The 18,674-nt window shown below is 34.9% G+C and overlaps 2 protein-coding genes across 2 annotated transcripts in view; one reads left to right on the top strand and one right to left on the bottom strand.

Annotated features, from left to right (window-relative positions):
* Positions 1-1,156: 1,156 nt before the first annotated feature.
* Positions 1,157-17,712, bottom strand: LOC126746064 (uncharacterized). Its single transcript, XM_050454160.1, has 2 exons — positions 17,612-17,712; positions 1,157-5,998 (listed from the first exon to the last, which is right to left on the bottom strand). The coding sequence occupies exon 2, from the start codon at positions 5,985-5,987 to the stop codon at positions 1,173-1,175; it is 4,815 nt and encodes a 1,604-aa protein (XP_050310117.1). The 5' UTR covers positions 5,988-5,998; positions 17,612-17,712; the 3' UTR covers positions 1,157-1,172.
* Positions 17,452-18,674, top strand: part of LOC126746065 (dynactin subunit 2) — a 57,706-nt gene continuing 56,483 nt past the window's right edge. The window contains exon 1 of the mRNA XM_050454161.1: positions 17,452-17,619. Coding sequence (XP_050310118.1) covers positions 17,569-17,619 — 51 coding nt within the window. The 5' untranslated portion in view covers positions 17,452-17,568. The remainder of the gene's footprint in view (positions 17,620-18,674) is intronic.

Raw genomic sequence — 18,674 nt, 5'->3', positions numbered from 1 at the left:
GATTCATATTCAGATCAATCTAAGTTGTACAATCTAAGTTGTAAACCTGGTTCCTCTTGTTTTCTATCTCGTTCGTCCTACTCCTTTTTAAGATTAGTATGTCTTCTTTCATGGTCCTAATCAGATCTTCATTTTCTTTCTTCAGGTCAGATTTAATTGTCTTTAATAAATCTTCCTATTTCTTGTCACGATTATCTTGCTTATGGTTGCCTCTTGTTCTTTTCTCTGTTTTTCTTAGAATCTCTTTCTTTATGTCCTAGTTTCTTTATGCTCGTCAAACTTAATAGCAGCTCCATCAATTTCGCGGTCGCCATCTTGGTCTGACTCCTTGTAAAAGGCATTCACTAAAATGGGCTTCCAAATATCCTTTAATTCTGAAACCAATTGTACGACGCCTATGAATAGTACTAGAATAGTACATAGAATACATAGTAGTAGATACGCCTATGAACTGCAATAAAACTCTCGTGAGACTTGTGCTAAAAATATTGTAACGAAATTCGGGAACACTCTTTTATTTTCAACGTCAAAAACACTAACCTAACTCGCCTTGACTGTCGCTTACTTGTTTCCAAGGTAAAAACTGACTAAACAATTAAAACTGAACTGAATTGTGACGAAGCGCGTCCTTTTTAAACCCGATGGAACAGTTTCGAAATATTTAGAATTTTTTTGCCGAAAGAGACCAATAATTTTAGGAGAATACTGACAGTCAAAGCAAGCAAGTATAAAAATTCTAGAAAATTAAAACTACAGGAATTTACAATAATATAGTTTAAATTGGGGCAAAAATGGGGCCCTCAAACAAGATGAACTACTTAAAAACTAGACACTATAGATAAAAATAATAAACCAAACGTAAGTAGAACCCTAAATTAACCCTACCTATCAACTTGAACTACAGTATACGAATAAAATAGTACAAAAACTAGGAGAATAATTAACGTAATTGCATTTTCATAATAATATATTAACTTTAAATTAGCAAGGGTAAAAATTCAGTAGCTGAAGAAAAAATATCTTTCCAAGATACCCATAGAAGGGCTGTTCTTTGGGGAACTCTTTAACCGCATGAGAAAGAGCATTTAACGGAATAGACATCACTATCACAAACGAGACCTGACTGGCATAAATTTAAATTAAGAAAAACAATATGTATGATTCAAATAAATTTATTTAAGAATTTCACAAAACGCCGACTTAAAATATGATGGAATCTGTTTATTTCGTATGATTTGTCGATACATGGCACATGAATTTTTCAATTTTATCATCTTTTCCTGAACAGTTAACTTTTCCTGGTTACAAGCGCACTCAGGTAGATGTAATTTTCTCTCACTTTCTTCACGGGAATGTCTTCTTCTTCTACTTTCCTTAACGATTTTATCCTTAGCAACTTCTTGCTGATGTGTTCTGTTATACACTTCCATAACACTGATTAGTTTGGAAATATTACTGGCAATACTGGTATCGCCCATATTATCCAACGCATTGTTAAAGAATATTTCCTGGACATTTGCCAAATGCGAGGAAATTTCATCTGCTGATTGGTAAATTCTTTCAAATACACGAAATTCAGTGTAATGAACATACATCGGACCGGCGAATCTTTTCAAATACTTTGAAAGATCTTCGATAGTATTATAAAATCTATCAGCGAAACTACGATAATACTTTATTCGGCAGTCTGTTACAGTAGTTTCACTGGACAAGTTACTATAAGTTTCCAAAAAAGCGTTAGGAGTATTAGTTAAATCGTTCATTACACATCTGACATGATCATTAGTATGTAGCCTAATACCACTTAAATCCTTATTAATTACAAAACACTGTTTATAGTTTGTTTTTATAAAGTGGTTACATTTGTATAAATTAATGCTACCATTCAGGTAGGAAGAATTTCTGGTGCAATTTCCTAAATAATCACTAGACAACTGTTTGTCGTAACTATCAGCTACTAATAAAAACTTATTTTCTGGCTTCCATGACCTATTCGTAAAATTTTCCATATCAAACCTGGCCTTAAACTTTCCTTGGCAATTATTACATCCTTTTTCAAAAACAATTTCTTCATTTGTGACTGATACTGATACGCATTTTGGCATAGTTACAAAAAATCCATCTTTATTAGAGTTTTCTTTTAAAATAGTTTTATTACTTAAGTGTATCTCAAATGTAGTATCAAAGTTAAAATTTACAGTGGCATAGTAAGGATGTTCATAATGATAGCTAAGCTCTACAAAAACATAATCATCTATAAGTTGATCCGTAATAAAACTCGAAATTATGGTACCGTCAGGGAAAATGCACTTTTGAGATCCACTTTTTTCAAATATACTGTGAAAATCATCGTCCCTTTCGAACAATATTTCTCCAGTAAAAAAATCTTGCTGAGATGTCATGTAATAAAGTTGTTTTTGTGATATCTTATCTCCTTGGATTTTGATACGGCTCCCATCAAATTTTATTAAAGATTTTTTTATATATGGCACATCAAACTCTTCAAGTAATTTTAATATTTTTTTATCATAAATATGATTGTGCTTACTTTTAATGTGAGCTCTTCTACTGGTTGTAAAATCACAATTTTCTTGATCCTTCAATAGTCTAATTAATTTGTTTCTATAATCATCAATTGTGGAGCAATGGCATTTGCGGGTCGAATCAACTTCAGTTGAAGCATCAGTAGTCTTTTTAAAATCCAGGATATCTCCATTAGCCTTATAAATGGTAATACTGCCATTAATTTTCTTAATAAGAATTAAGCCCTGGTTACTGAATAATCTAAATTCTTCATGTTGTACCTCTGCAATATCCGGTTTCTTATCAGAATACTCTTGTTTTATCATAAGTACCTGTTTACCTACAGCACAAGAATGAGATCTTATGTATAATCCATTTGGCAAGCATACGCGAAAATCTACTGGACGGTCCAATTTGTCTTCAGTTTTATATGGAGTTTCAAAACGTTTGGTGTACATTTTATATGGTTTAAGTTCACTATTTATGATCTTATTAAATGATAAAATATTTTTAAAAGCAGTTTCTATTGGCACTTTTAAAACCTTGTTCCTACGTTTTAGGTAGTTAGATTTTTGACTAACTTTATAAACTTCATCGCTTTCTTCAGTAGCATTCACTAATGCTTCAATCAACTCTTCATAGTTTTCATTTGTGGAAATTTCATCAAGATTCTTACCTTCAAGCAAATTCTCGATATAATCTTCATCAACACAATAAACTAAAGGAAGTTTATTATCAGGGTCTTCAGGTAATTTAATCTCATCGTCATGCACTTCAGGTTCATTGGTTCGATTTAGGGAATCATCTTGTGACTGAGCCGTTGTAATAAAGATGTCTGCCTCTTCTATTTGTTCTTTTGTAGATGATTTTGTAGTAGATTCGTGCTTTTCTAATAAGTTTGCTGGAATAACCTTTTTTATAATAAAGCTTAAACGAGTATCATCATTCAATCGCAAAGAAGTTATGTAAGGTTCGGAAGATAACGCGAGTGATTCATTCGAAAAAACCGTAAGCACATTGTCATCACTAGAAACATTAAATTTGCATTTTACAGGCAGTTGTAAAAACCCTGTATTATCAATAGTCAATGACGCACAGTCATGACTTGAAAATCTTATTATTTTACCAGAAAGTCTAAAAATATTGCTTCCAAGGTCATAGGCTAATAACTTCTCACTATTATTTGACTGTTCACATTCTTCGCGAATGGAATTTTTTGAAGGTATGTTTTGTAGATCTTTAATAATATCAACAAAATTTGGACTTTTTACATCAGGTAACGTAGTGGGAAGACTGATTTCTTCGCCTTCTACTTGAATAATATGCTGATCGATATCCTCTGCAATATTTTCGTCCAGTAAAAAGGCGTATTCATGAAATATTTTTAAGTGTGTCTTAATTTTTTGTGCTCCGAGGCAAGCTTCATCTATAACAGGCTTATATGTAGTTTCATCTATTTTAATTAAATTATTTTTTAACCAAGAGGCATCATCAATTAAAATATATCGGCAAAAATCTCTGAGGCAAATTGGCGTTCGTATAGTTATATTAAAGTATTTGGTATTAGTTCCAAATTCGTCTAATTTATCCGAAAAGACAACTAAAAAGTTATCAGTTTCAGGTGAATATTTTCTATCGACGTACATATATGCATCATTTGCTTTATAAATTTCTTGTAATAACTGTTTTCGACCCAGTTTATTCTTCCACCTGAAATGCACAACGGATACGTCATATAAATTATCTTCTGAATCAATTGGCTCATTTTGAGTTTCAATTTGGCAACTCTTAAAAAACTTATTAATATCAAAAGCTGTTATATTTTGCATTAATTGATATTCAGGATATCTATTTGGTAATTTTATTTGGTGAGAAAACTTATTAAATAAAAACGTGTACAAAAAATTATTTAGTGATTCGTCTTTTTGATAAAAGTTATCAGAATGAGCAGGATTTAGATCATGCAAATGTAATACATCAACCTGCGGCCCATAATCGTTTAACCCTTGAAGTACTGGTAGAAGCTTTAACAAATTCTCTATAATATCTGCAATTTTAGGCCCAATATTTTTATAAGATTTTAATATCTTAGTTAAAACATCTTCTGCATTTACCAAAAAGTCATTTACAGGTTTGGCGACAGTGCTTATGCTTCCTTGCGACCGTCTTTCAATGGAAAATGCATTTAAATCGTACATAGGATCGGAGCATCTTATTGATTTACTGGATATTTTGGTTAATAAGCTTTGACTTGGGGTAGTGGTTAGGCAAGAGGGTTCTAAATTATTCATCACTTCATTTAAAACGCTGTCTAATATTAGAACGGCGTTAACACACTCGGGGGGGATATGCCTCATAGATTTTTCATATTGATACATACAAGGTAAGGGTGTTGGAACATATTCATTTTTAGATTTGTTGATTTGCAGGTTTCGTAAATAGTTGTGATAATTTAGCAGTACATTTACAACCTTGCGTAGAGTGAAAACAAACTTTTCAAGGGTTTGTATTATATTGTCCTTATTAGCAGACTTAAACTCCATTAAAATGGTACTTTCTAGTAGCTTATACAGTGAAGTGTTGTAGTAAAACATTTGTTTAATTTGGTTCCAAAAAAACTGTAACGTTTCTGCAGGAAGTTCATGATTTGATGAAAATTTTACAATTCCAAAAACCGGCACTTTAACGAGATCAATCAATTCCGTTATAAGGCTAGGATTATAAAATCCTGTTAAGCAATAGAAACCAATATGATCGAAAATATTTTCTTCATATGAGATACCATCGTTTTGCAAAGGAATACTAGTATAATCTAGTTCCTCGTCAGTAGCGTTTTCTTTAGTTTTATCATTTTTGACTTTTTTTTTTGAGTCTTCCTTTGGTACATTCTTATTTTTATCGTCTGTTTCAAGTTTTGTCGGGCTATCTTCTTTTTTCTGTTTCTTCTTGCACTCCTTTGATAAAATATTTAAAGTATTTTCTAAATTTCGCTCCTTTTCATTTCGTTTCACTTCATTAACGTATTGTTCATACATTACTTGAATTAATTTAAGCTTCAAAAGCTGTACTTCTAAAGACGTCGAAATATTTTGTTCTGATAGCTCTACGTTTTCCACAACATTATCCAGCAATGACTTTAAAGTATTTGGAAACAGTCCCTGGTCATCCAATAAGTGGAATATCTCGTCCCTTGAAATTAACTTCAATGATGACAATTCTTCAAAAATTTTGTTGGCTTCAGTTAATTCTTTAAGTAAATTAGCAGTTACATCATTTTCTTCTACTACGAAGAAAATAAAGAAAATTTTCTTAGGGCAAAACTTGGCGAGATCTATTTGGGCTAGCCGCCCTAAAGTTGATTCACATGATGTTTTCGATGTTTTTTCCAAAGTACTGTCCGATTTGCTTCCTCTATTTGCTTTTTTCGTCCGCAAGATTTTGGATGTCTTTGAGGCGGGATCCATTATAGGCAAGCCTAAAAAACAAGAAATAAAATGTGGAGATCAGATTTCATTCACGCAAGGGACCTATGGTCTGGGGTCCCGGGGGATCAGGGAAGCCACCGCAATATTTTATTTTTTTTAATAAAATTAAGGGTTAAGTCGCCATTTTTCAAAGAATTTTTAAAAATAATATTATATATGTGTAGTATACAGGGTGTTTCAGAACTATGAGATCAAACTTCTGGGGGTTGTTCAGTGCAACAGAAGAATCCATTTGAGTATAGGAACCCATGTCCGGAAATGCGTCACTACGCCACTACGGCTCTAAGACGCGTTAAAATTGATAAAAAACATTAATTTCCTAAATAGGATCTGCTGAATTTATTTTTACCTTTTGTACATGATACCATGACAACAATTGTTTAAAATCAACGCTTATCAATGTCAATTCTCAATGTCATGTTTAAAAATTTTATAGGTTAGAATTTGTAAACATTTATTGCTAATGGAAAACTTTACCAATCAAGAATTGGCGGATATGCATTTGGCATACGGAGCAACAAACTACAATGCACGAGCAGCATCGCGGTTGTATCCTGAACGTTATCCCGAACGACGCATCCTGGATACAAAAAGTTTATTGCGGTTCATCGGCGGCTCGCTGAGACAGGCATGTTTAAGACCAAGATGCGCGATATTGGTGCTGCTCGAACCGTAAGAACGGTCGAATTTGAAGAAGAGGTGCTTCAGCGAGTTGCCGATGAACCATCAAATAGCACACGTGACGTCGCTAAGAATATGAATACGAGTAACGCTTCTGTCAGGCGGGTACTACACGAGCTACAACTCCATCCTTACCACTTCCAGAAAGTTCAAGGTATGACTGCAGCCGATTATCATCCTAGAGTTCAATTTTGTCGATAGCTTCTGGATCACATCATTGCACAACCAAATTTTTTACGATATGTTTTGTGGACCGATGAAGCCTCTTTCACAAGAGACGGTATTTTTAATAGTAGTAATAGCCATGTTTGGGACGAAGAAAATCCTTATGCAATTTTTCCAAGAAAACATCAGAATCGTTGGTTTGTCAACGTATGGGCAGGCATTGTTGATGATTATTTAATTGGGCCATACCTTCTACCGGAACGGTTAACAGGACCTATTTATCTGCGTTTCTTGGAGGAAGTTCTCCCAGAACTCCTTGAAAATGTTTCACTAAACGTTAAACGGCAAATGTGGTTTCAGCATGATGGAGCGCCGGCTCACTTTGCTGTACAAGTACGCGGGTATTTGGCACAGCGGTTTGGGCACCGTTGGATTGCCAGAGGTGAAGCAGTTTCTTGGCCTCCTAGGTCCCGATTTAACGTCCCTCGATTTTTTCTTGTGGGGACATGTAAAGTCTTTAGTCTACGAAACTCCAGTAGAATTAGAGCTAGACGGCGCCAACTAGAGCGCTTGAGACTCTGCTGAGCCTTCCGCCTCTGGACCTCGTTGTGCAATTCGAGGCAATGAGCACTGCGTACAGGCTATACGTCCTCGGCGAACTACGTGCTGGCGAGACCGGTCACGCAAAAATTTGGTCACGGGCCATACAGGAATGTCCTCTTCTTCTTATGGGCAGTTACTTCATGGCTCCAGTGACTGTGGACTGCGAGGGATTTGTGACGCACATTGCAGGCAGAGAGGAGTGGCAGCATTCCAACAGACCTACATTGCTAAATAGGGTGACCATTTGGTACACAGATGGCTCCAGAATGAATAACAGAGCTGGATCAGGGCTTATTGGTGCGATCCCACGTACCAGTAGGGCATGCTCGCTGGGGGAGCATGCCACTGTCTTCCAGGCCGAAGTATTCGCTGTATTAAAATGTGGACAGAAAATCCTAAGCAGCGGACACCGCAATACAGTTGTATCAATATGCTCGGACAGCAGAGCTGCCATTAAAGCTATCACGGCCGCAAAGGTAAGCTCCAAGCTTGTACTAGAATGCATAAAACTCCTGAAAAAACTGGTACAGGTTGGATGCAGGGTCCAGCTCGTCTGGATACCTGGCCACGCAGGCCATGCAGGTAATGAGGAAGCGGACTCTCTCGCCAGACTGGGATCCGCGAATGTGCCGATGGGGCAGGAACCCATAGTTGGTATCGCCAAATGCGTTGCGGTCGCGTCAATGAAGGGTCTGCTGGACAAGTGGACCCACCGAAGATATACTGAGTCCCCTGGTATGATACAGGCCAAAGCGCACATAGGTGGGCCCTCTGCCTGTCTCACCAAAAATCTACTACGCCTAAAAAGACGCGAAATTCGGCGTGACAGGTCTTTTAACCGGTCACTGGCACTTAAGAAGCCATCTCCATACTATCGGTATTGCGGACAACCCGGAACGCCGATGGTGCTGTGAGGAGGATGAAACCGTTGACCATGTAGTCGGGGAGTGCCCAGCACTCACGCGCGCCAGGTTCAAATACTTGGGTAACACTTTCAGTGTACCGAGCGACTTTAAGTCCTTCAGACCAGAGAGCCTTATCGGTTTCTCTAAGGCCGTTGGGCTCTGGTAACCCCCGGTGGGGCATGACGGGTCCATCAGGAGACCTACATGCACAACTGCCTTGGCAGCCCACTGTTTCGTCGTCGTCAAACAGCAGCATTTGAAATCATTTAAAACGAGGATCAAATTTTTAGTGTAGTCCGCCGAAATCATGTGCGGTGTTAATTTATTTGCGGTGTTATTTAGGTTAAAAGGTAAAAATAAATGCACTAGATCCTATTTAGGTATTTAATATTTCTTCTAAATTTAAACCCGTCTTAGGGCCGTAGTGGCCTAGTGACACATTTCCGGACATGGATTCCTATACTCAAATGGATTCTACTATTGCACTGAACAACCCCTAGAAGTTTGATCCCATAGTTCTGAAACACCCTGTATAATAATAAATGGAGCAGTGGACACCTTAGACCAAAATGGTAACAACGCTAACAAAAATGCAAGAAGATAGAATTGAGGAAATTGTAAAGGACACTTAAATTAGGAAGTTTGATCAGGATTGGATGAATACCCTAATAATAGAAAATGCCAATAAAGTGGAACAACAATTTGAATAAAAACTGAAAGGTTATGAAGCCAGAATCTCCAGTATAGAAGACGAACTCAGCACCCTTAAGTCATAAAAGGACAAAACGGATTCATTCTTAAGATGCAAAAATCTTAGAAATTTTAGATTGGAAAAAAGGCCTTAAGAAAAATTAACTAAAGAAATTAAAAACTTTTCTGTAAAACAATAAAAGTTAATGTTTAGAGGGAGGACATCAAAGACGTTTATAGAACTAGAAAAAACATAGAAAAGGTAGACAAATTCTGGTAAAATTTTCCTCAGAGCGAATTAGAATCCGGATCAATCAGTTCCGGTCAAATAATGAACAAGCCGAAGAATCAACGCCAGCAAAAAGATCAAAACAAGAAGAGACAGATGAAGTAAAGTTTGAATAGTTTCATTTTTTGACGAAGTATAATAATACCGAAGTATAAGAATGCCTTGAGAAATAATTTCTACCTATTTCTCTAGGCATTCTTTTTTTTAATATAAATCCGAATCATAATGAGCTCAACGTCTAAAATTCATTTCTTGTTAACTTTCAGAAGGCGTAAAAGTTGCTAGATCGAGATAATGACGTGGAACGGTTTTGTCAAAGAACATTGAACGATGCAGAAAAATATCAACTTCTAGCAAATCTATGGACACCAGATGCGTTTTTTGTATTTCCGGCATCGACAATTAGTGGTAAAAATCTCAAATTCCAGGTATCGTGGTTGCGAACATACCCTTGGCTGTCATACTTAGCAGTTGAAGATGCAGCGTATTGTAAATCGTGTATAATATTTGCAAAAGAGCAAGTTGGGAAAGGCAGCCATGAAAATTCAAAGGCGCTCACCAAAATTCGTTGGAAAAATTAAAGAAAGGCTTTAGATAGGTTTAAAGAACATGCGGCGACAAAGTATCACGACGACGCCAACACCGATGCGCGCTTTAAGTTCATTTATGAAAACAAGAAGAACGATGTCATTACTGACATTGATGTAAGCCCAAAAAAGTTGCAGATCGAGAACAGAAAGAAATTGGTGTCAATTATCCGTGCAGTCTTATTTTGTTGTCGACAAGGAATAGCCCTTCAAGGTCGTCGAAATGATGATGCTATGTCCATGGATATATGCAGGAAGATAAGGATGGAAATTTTAGAGCTCTCCTACGTTATGCAGTAGAGTGCGGGGATGAATTTCTGCGAAACCACTTGATCACGGCTGCGGCTAATGCAACCTATCTAAGCTATAAGACACAGAATGAAATTATCGAGGCTGGATGGGAGATAATTACGAATGAAATAGTAAATCGTGTAAATAAGATGAGGTGTTTTGCAGTCACTGCCGATGAAACGACTGATATAAGTGGAATAGAACAATTTTCTATTGGAGGCCGGTATGTACGAAAAGTTGCAGGAAAACACGTCATACGAGAAGATTTATTCTATTTTGTACCTGTAGAGGATATGACAGGCGCAGGACTGGCTAATACACTGTTAGCATCGTTGAAAAAAATTGGCATTGAGATTCAATACATGAAGGGGCAACGTGAATTCGCATTTCAGTGTACTTTAAAGTCATAAATAATGTTCAAAGGAGAAAATAATACAATACTGATGATGATCTTTGTTGTAGGTTATGATGGAGCAAGAGCTATGAGTGGAGAGTTCAAAGGATGTACAGCTATTGTTAAAAATGCAGGTTTAGATGAAAACAAGGTACTTATTTTCATTGTGCAAACCACAATTTAAATCTGGCTAACTATCACGCATGTGACATTGCACCGATTCGCAACTGCTTGGGGACGGTCAAAAAAGTCGTCAGTTTCTTTCGGAATTGTAACAAGGCTGGAATTATTTTAAAGAAAACCATTCTTGAACCGGAGACTGGTGCCAAGCAAACTCGTCTTCTGAAATTTTGCGAAACGCGTTGGATTGAACATCTCGCATCACTTAGCCTGTTCTACGATAGCATAAGATTCATTGATTCCACTCTGGAAGAAATGGACGAGCTGAAAGTAAAACCTGATGGTATGCAGCCAAATGAGCAACTTGCTTCTATTCGAACACCACAGCTCATAATTTTATTGGCAGTGCTCCAACCTTTCAACTCCAATCTTTGGATTAACTAAAAGTTTGAGTCTCAATTTACAAAAAGGACATTGTGATCTAAGTAAATGCATTGAATACGCGAACGATGTCCATGATGAAATAAAGGACATGCGCACAAGGGCAGACGAAACATTACGAGAAATTTTTGAATCAACGACACAGACTGCTGAATCGATTGAGACCGTGCTGACGGTTCCTCGACGAGCAGGACGTCAGAAAAATCGGGACAACTATGCTGGAAATGCTGAGGAGTACTATAGGCGATCAATCTACATTCCATTTTTAGATAAGTACTCTAAAGAGCTTGAAACAAGATTTTTAAAGCAACGAGATCTGCTTTCCAAGATACAAAATATTATCCCAGCAAAATGTGCAGAGATTGATGAGGTTGAATTGGACAAGACCATCTCTGTTTTCAAAGAAGTATGGCTAAGTTAATTTACTGAGACAAATGAAGAAATAAAATCGGATTTGAAAATGTGGAAAAGGTACAGAGTAGTTTTCGAATTTCTGCAACTTCCATTTGAAATTTTTAAATTATACAAAAATATATGTATTGTTTCAGATTTTGCGTGAAACTTCCTGTCAGGGAGCGACCGAAACATTTCTCGATGCTCTTGACCTGTGTGATGAGCAGTTTTACAAACATATCTATCGGCTCCTTCAAATCAGTGCCACACTGCCCGTCACAGTAGCTTCAAGTGAACGGTCATCTTCAACTTTACGTAGATTGAAGACGTATTTGCGTAACAAGACTGGAGAGGAACGACTCAATGGGTTAGCCTTACTCAATATTCATCGTGATATTCCAGTGACAAAATATTGGATATACTTGCAATAAAGAAAAGAAGACTAGATATTACTTTGTAAACGCTTAAATGCTTTTGTTGACTATACATTTCATTTTTCAATGATCATCGAGTGAATTATATTGTAGCTATTCATCTCACGTAGGCCTGTGGCTTGATTTAGAAGCACACTCAAGACGTCAACCTTTATGTCTAGATACCATAAATCATTTATCGAAAAAACTGATTTGTATTGAAGATTATGCATTGAAATAAAATTATGAAAAAGATATCGAATTTTGTTGTACTTCGCAGTATCATACAAAAATATGATTTTATTGTAATTTCAACTGTAGTCTGTAGTAGTTTTCGATTTTTGATATTTCTACAATCTTTTTTCAGACACATTCCATTGAACTTATAGGTTAATGCAATATCGATGAAAAATCATCAAGATTGAACATAGAGAAATAAGTTACAGAAAATGCAACAGAATACAGAGAAAAATAGTCGTAGAAAATCACTATACTTTGAGTGAATGTCATTTTGTCTCTTAATCTGTTGAAATGACTGCTATTACATCTATTCTTGATTATTATTCAGGCAGTTAGCCTCAAACAATAGCAAGTGTTCATTGAAGTGTCAGAATACGTAACACACAGATAGTATTTTTCTCTAGGTTACTATGGAGTATGTGGACTGCTCATCTCTTACCTTATTATTTACCATGCACTTACATTGTACTCAGCAAAACAAAATGGTCATTCGTAAGGGGATAATTTTAGATTTTTTCAATGAACCCCCCTGAAAATATTTTCTTGATCAATCCCTGGCTTGAGGATATCTTTGTCCAACAATATCTCAATATCACAGCAAGCTTTGAATTCATACCTTTGATTGATAAATCTACTCGAGTCACATCTTCAACGGTAAAAATATTCGACCATATCTTTATTAAGGACAATAAATTTGGCAGATGCTATAAAATAAAACGTCTATTGCCGATCACTTAGCAACTTTATTAATTCTAAACTCAACGCATAAACAAATAAATTCAATTAAATGACTACAGGACCTCAAGAAGAAACAATAGTCTGATGTTTTGACTAAAAGTAATGCAGACACATTGGCTATTAAGTTTATAAATAAAATTAAATATCATATAAACCGTTCCACAGAATATAGGACCACAAAGGTGAGTAAGCCGAATAGAAAAAAAATTACTGGATAACAGCCAATATTGTACAACTTATAAAAGAATGAGATAAACAATAAAAATAGTGAACAAGAAATCCAGACAATATACAAGCTAGAAATGTCTATAAAGACCTAAGAAACAGAATAAATAAAATAATAAAAAGTACTAAAAACAACATTTACAAATAAAACATATTTGAATCGAGAAATGATTTAAGAAAAACGTGGAAAATTATAGAAAAGGCAACCAACGATAATAAAGCAACAGTATCCAGCATTAGGAGAATTGAAACAGAAAGTGGTATTTATTCTAAAGACCTGGATATCGCCAATAAATTTATTGATTTCGTTACAGGTATAGGGATTAAGATGGTAAATACGATTTCAAAAAATGACAATATCCACTTCCCTAGCTCCTACACTAAAAATATAATAACCCTGTCCCCTGTAACAGAAGAGTAAATAATGGAAATAATAAACTTCTCAAAAAACGAGGTTAGCTCTGAACATGACAAAATTAAAGCAAACACGCTTTAACAATTATACACCCCTTCCGAAAGAGTTCAACTAATTAAATGGTTTTATGGAGGCAATTCGGCAGTACAATGTAGAGATTTGTTTTCAGTGACATTTGAGAATAGACCGATTCCTTGTGCAAAAACGGTTTTAAATGTGGTTACAAATTTTGAGACATCTTTTTGTCTTCAAGATTGTAAAAAATGCCACACAAAACGTCAAGAACCACCTGTTGAAGTGGTCCAGGATATAGAACGGCGGGAAGAAATGGTTTGCAGTACCCTAGAAATTGATTCGACACGGTCCACTAGAAGTGTTGGAGAGGAACTGGGAATGAGCAATAAAACTGTTGCTCGTATGTGGAAAAAATATGGGTACAAATGTTTCGAGTATTCAAAAACTCAGGAAATATTTCCTGAAGACCAGTGGCGAAGAATGGAATTTTGTGAAACCATGATGGAAAAGGCAAATGAAAACGAATATTTTATAAAAAATATTTTGTTTTCTGATGACTCTTCTTTTCCATTACATGGCAAATTCAATCCCTCCATTGTTCGTTATTAGTCTCAGGAAAACGAGCACAGAAGTTTTCAGTTTCGTACCCAGTATCTTCAGAAATTGAATGTTTGGGCAGGTATTTTGGGCGACAATGTTATAGGGCCAATTTTTATTGATGGCACTTTAAACGCCCAAAAGTACCTTGAGTTGCTGCAAAACCAAGTTCTTCCTGCCATTCAAATCCTACCTGATGTAGACCTGGGATCGGTTTATTTTCAGCAAGATGGCTGTCCTGCTCATAACGCGGCTAGGGTAAAAGAATTTTTAACAAATACTTTTCCTAACCGCATTATTAGTGGGGCTGGCGATATTAAATGGCCTCCTAGATCTCCAGATTTGTCTCCAAATGACTTTTATGTGTGGGGTTACCTTAAGCAGACCATTTACAAGCAGGAATTTAGTAGGCCAACAAATTTAGAGGAGTTGCGAAATAAAATTGCCGAAGATGCCAATTCCATTTTACCTGAAACTCTTTTGGAGGTGCGAAATAGCTTTTACGATAGGTTAAGTTTTTGTTTAGCGAAAGAAGGCGGTTTATTTGAGCCTTTTATTTAAAAAATGATATGTTGTTAAGTTTGTTTATTTATTAGAGTTTTATTTCTGATTTTTTATTATATTTTTATCAGAGTTGATATTTTAGTTTTTATTAGAATAATGCTTTAATTTTATTATGCAAAACACAGCATATTATGCATATTAAATATTTTAAGATTATTCTATGAGGTTTTTACACATTGTCATGTCTGTAAAACCCGCATTAGAATAAATATTTTAAAAATGCTGGATTTTCGCGCAATATTTTGGGACATTTTGTCGCCAAATGACGCAGCTCCCACGAAAGTCAGATCCCGAGATTTACTAATCCCGTCCCGTCCTCGGGCCGGCCGGGGCGGTGCTCTATCGCAAGCACTCGTACACGCGCGACATTGCAAAATTTCGCCTCTATGCGGTTTCCTATGAGTATAACGAACGAAAACACGATCTGTATATGGCCGCACATTTTTAAAAATCATATACTCCTATTTAATGTTTTTATTTTCAAAGTTTTGTATTTTTTTAACACTAATTACATTCCAAACTACACCATAAAATTTAAAACCGGGGCTTAGTTAAACCAGGGTTTTCCTAATTACGTCATAAATTACGCTGTTCTCGCATCACCGGATTTCAAGATATAATAAATACATGGAAGGAGTAGATTTGCATGATAATGGCGTTGCAAATTATAGAATCGGTATGAGGGGTAAGAAATGGTGGTGGCCACTATTTAAAAATACAATAGACAGTACTGTTGTCAATTCCTGGAAACTCTACAACACGGTGAATCACAATAAAATGTCACAACTGAATTTTAAATAATTTATCGCCGTACGCTTATTAAAAACAAAGACCTTTGTCGCTAGACCACTTCCATTAGAACCACCCAGTGAAGTGAGGGTTGATCACTCTGGACATGTAATCAGTAGGAATGACTCCTGAAGATGTCGTATATGTAGAAGTCAAATAATGTATATTTGTGAGCGTTGCACTATTTATTTACACGCTGACTGTTTTCGGCAACATCACTTAACAGGCAATATCATAGGCCGTTGATGCGTTTACGCAACACCACTTATTTCAGAAAGTAGCAGATTTATTTCTTTTTTGATTTCACATATGTGTTTCTGTAATGTGTTTTCATAATTAAAATATATAATTTAAAAATTTTAAGTTTTATTTCTATCCTTGGCCGTAAATCGGCCGCACTATACATTAGAAAATATCGTGGCATTCAAAAACGTGCGAGATTAGATAACGCAGATTCATAGTATCCTTTGAGAACAAAATAACTATTGTTTGTGTTTAAGAAACAAAAAATCCACCAGAACAATATGGAGGAGAGAGCGATAAAGAAAAATTAATATTTTATAGAATTTTTCATACTTTGTTTTTAGCTAATTACCAATGTGTTTTAGTTGTTTATGTGTGAATTAGTTGTAGATTTTTTTACGCTTAAGCTTTTTCTGTGTTTTTACTTTTTTATCCTAAAAGTTTCCAACATTAATTTTAAGTGCGACTCGTACAAAAAATATTTTGATTTTTAAAATACCTTTTGATTATTTATTGTAGAACTTGTGTGCCTTATTTTTATTTTAAGAAATTATTTGTAAGTTTAAAGATTTTTAATAAAGAACTATTGTATTGTTTTGTAGTAATGAAGTATAATAATATAAAAGCATAATATTATGCCACCTATAAAAGAATTCTTAAAAGCAGTTCAACTGGAGTTAAATAATTCGGAATTTTCTACATATTCGTTTAATAGTCTCAAGTTTCTATCGATGCAAAAATGCTATTTATACTTTGTCGAATTGTAAGGAATACGAAACAAATTGTTATATCGAAGTGTCCTTACAGAAATAATTAGTACATTTTTAAAGAATTTCTGGATACTTCAGGAGTATAATTAAATATTTTTAAAATAAAACAGACAGCCGCCATACTGATTGTTTATTTAAGACGCTACTGATGTCTAGGATATTTCTAAATATAAGCTTTAAACCTTATATTTAACTCAAAGGCTGCAAAGCTGACATCATTTATTTACGCCATAAGAAAACGCCATAGGGGTTAAACTTTCAACAATTTGTAATTACTATAATATCCTTTCTTTTGCAATTCATACATTTATTTGCTTAATAATAGTGTAGAAGTCCAAATATTGCAGAGGAGTGGAACTGTAAAGTTTAAGCAAGGTTGTCGTTCTCTCCACAATAATTAAATGCAAAACATCTTTAAACCAATGTTTATGCATGTCGGCTACTGAAATATCCAATCATAAATTTCTAATCTTAATGAGTTCTAAAAACCGACCACATCTATATAAAACACATCATAAAAGTCTTAAAATTCAGATAAACATTGGTATTAGTGACAAAAGTAATAAAATCTTACAGACAATACATCTAGAGGCATGTGTTCGTTAAGTTAAGAGAACTCTGGAGAGCGACTACCTTTTCCTTCATTTGCTAGTATTGAATATGTTTAAAAAATTAACGGTTTAATTATTATTGTAATTTAAATGCTTAAATGGAACGTATAATTCAAATGCCCAATGTAAAATACTGTAAAAAATCAACACAAACATAATTTGTATCAAACACCCGGTCCCAAGAAAAAACGCAACAACTTTACGTTTACTGCGATTTTAGACATACCTCTAATCAGTACTTAATCTGTCATTTGTCATTGTTGTCAAATTGTGGCACAACACAGCTGACCTTCAAAAACTTAAATAACATCAAAAATTTCATAAATAATTAAATTTCGGTTTTTAGGATCGAAAGTTTCTAAGTTCAGGAAGATTCCCTTTATGTCTGAAATGGCTAATCCAAAATCAAAATACGCCGACTTACCTGGTATTGTAAGTATACAAAGTTATTCAGTTCACTTTTTTTGACACAAAAACTTGTTTCTATAAATGACTGATTCACACCTCTAAAAATTTAGATCATCTACCTACCCAATAATATATACCTCTTCTGCTATTAAGGTAAATTCTCTACAGTGGATAGTGGATTATTTAGGTAAAAAAAAATACTTATTTAAATAATTGTATATATTTACTTATATAAATTTATTGATACCTCAAGAAAAGATTGTTTAAGGTACATAAAATAGCTGCTAAGTTTTCACAATGTATAAAAATAGAAGGTTCTTAGTTAATTAGTTCATACACAAAACAAAAAAAAAACAAGCATCCTGATGTCAACTGTTGGGGGAATCTCTAATTTAATTGTCTGTTTAAACATATAAACAATCTTGTAGTTAAATTGTGAACTGTCCCTGAATGTTTTAAAACATCTGCTGCTACTCTCATTTAATGGAATCCATTTACAAAAGTATTACATAGCATACCCATACAAACATATATATTCAGATACAAAACTATCTATAAATCAGTGAAAGGTGTAGATGAGTTAATTAATTAAAGCCCCTATGAAATAATATTCTTTAACTGCCCCCTAAAAGATGTTATCCTAGAGTCAAAAAAGTTTATCTGTCCTGACAGACCATTAGCACTTCAAGCCTTTCGTGTAATTGGCTCATTAATGCCATAATTGGTATGGTGGAATGGGACTGAAAATATTTCTGATTGTCTATTCAATCTGGAAGGCACCCTAAGTTTAAAAAGAGACAATAACTCGGGACAATCTATAGTAGCATTTAAAACCTTATGCATAAAACATAAGTCAAGTAATGTTCTTCGTGACTCTAATGTGGGTAAGTTCAGCTTATCCCTGACCCACTGATAGTAATACTCCTGTCTCCTGTAACCACATCTAAAAGCCGCCACCCTTAAAAATTTATTTTGAGTTTTTTCAATCTGCTCAATGTAGCAGTTATATGACGGGGACCACACAATTGAGCCATACTCCAAGATGGGCCTAACAAGAGAGCAATAAAGTAATCTCAAAG

The sequence above is a fragment of the Anthonomus grandis genome, chromosome 17, assembly GCF_022605725.1.
Source record: "Anthonomus grandis grandis chromosome 17, icAntGran1.3, whole genome shotgun sequence".
NCBI classification, from domain to species: domain Eukaryota; kingdom Metazoa; phylum Arthropoda; class Insecta; order Coleoptera; family Curculionidae; genus Anthonomus; species Anthonomus grandis.
The sequence above is the reverse complement of the archived record's forward strand: the minus strand, read 5'-3'. Positions and strand labels throughout refer to the sequence as shown.

Coding starts and splice junctions, on each gene's coding strand:
- LOC126746064 (XM_050454160.1), bottom strand. CDS start 5,987: ATGGATCCCGCCTCAAAGACATCCAAAATCTTGCGGACGAAAAAAGCA.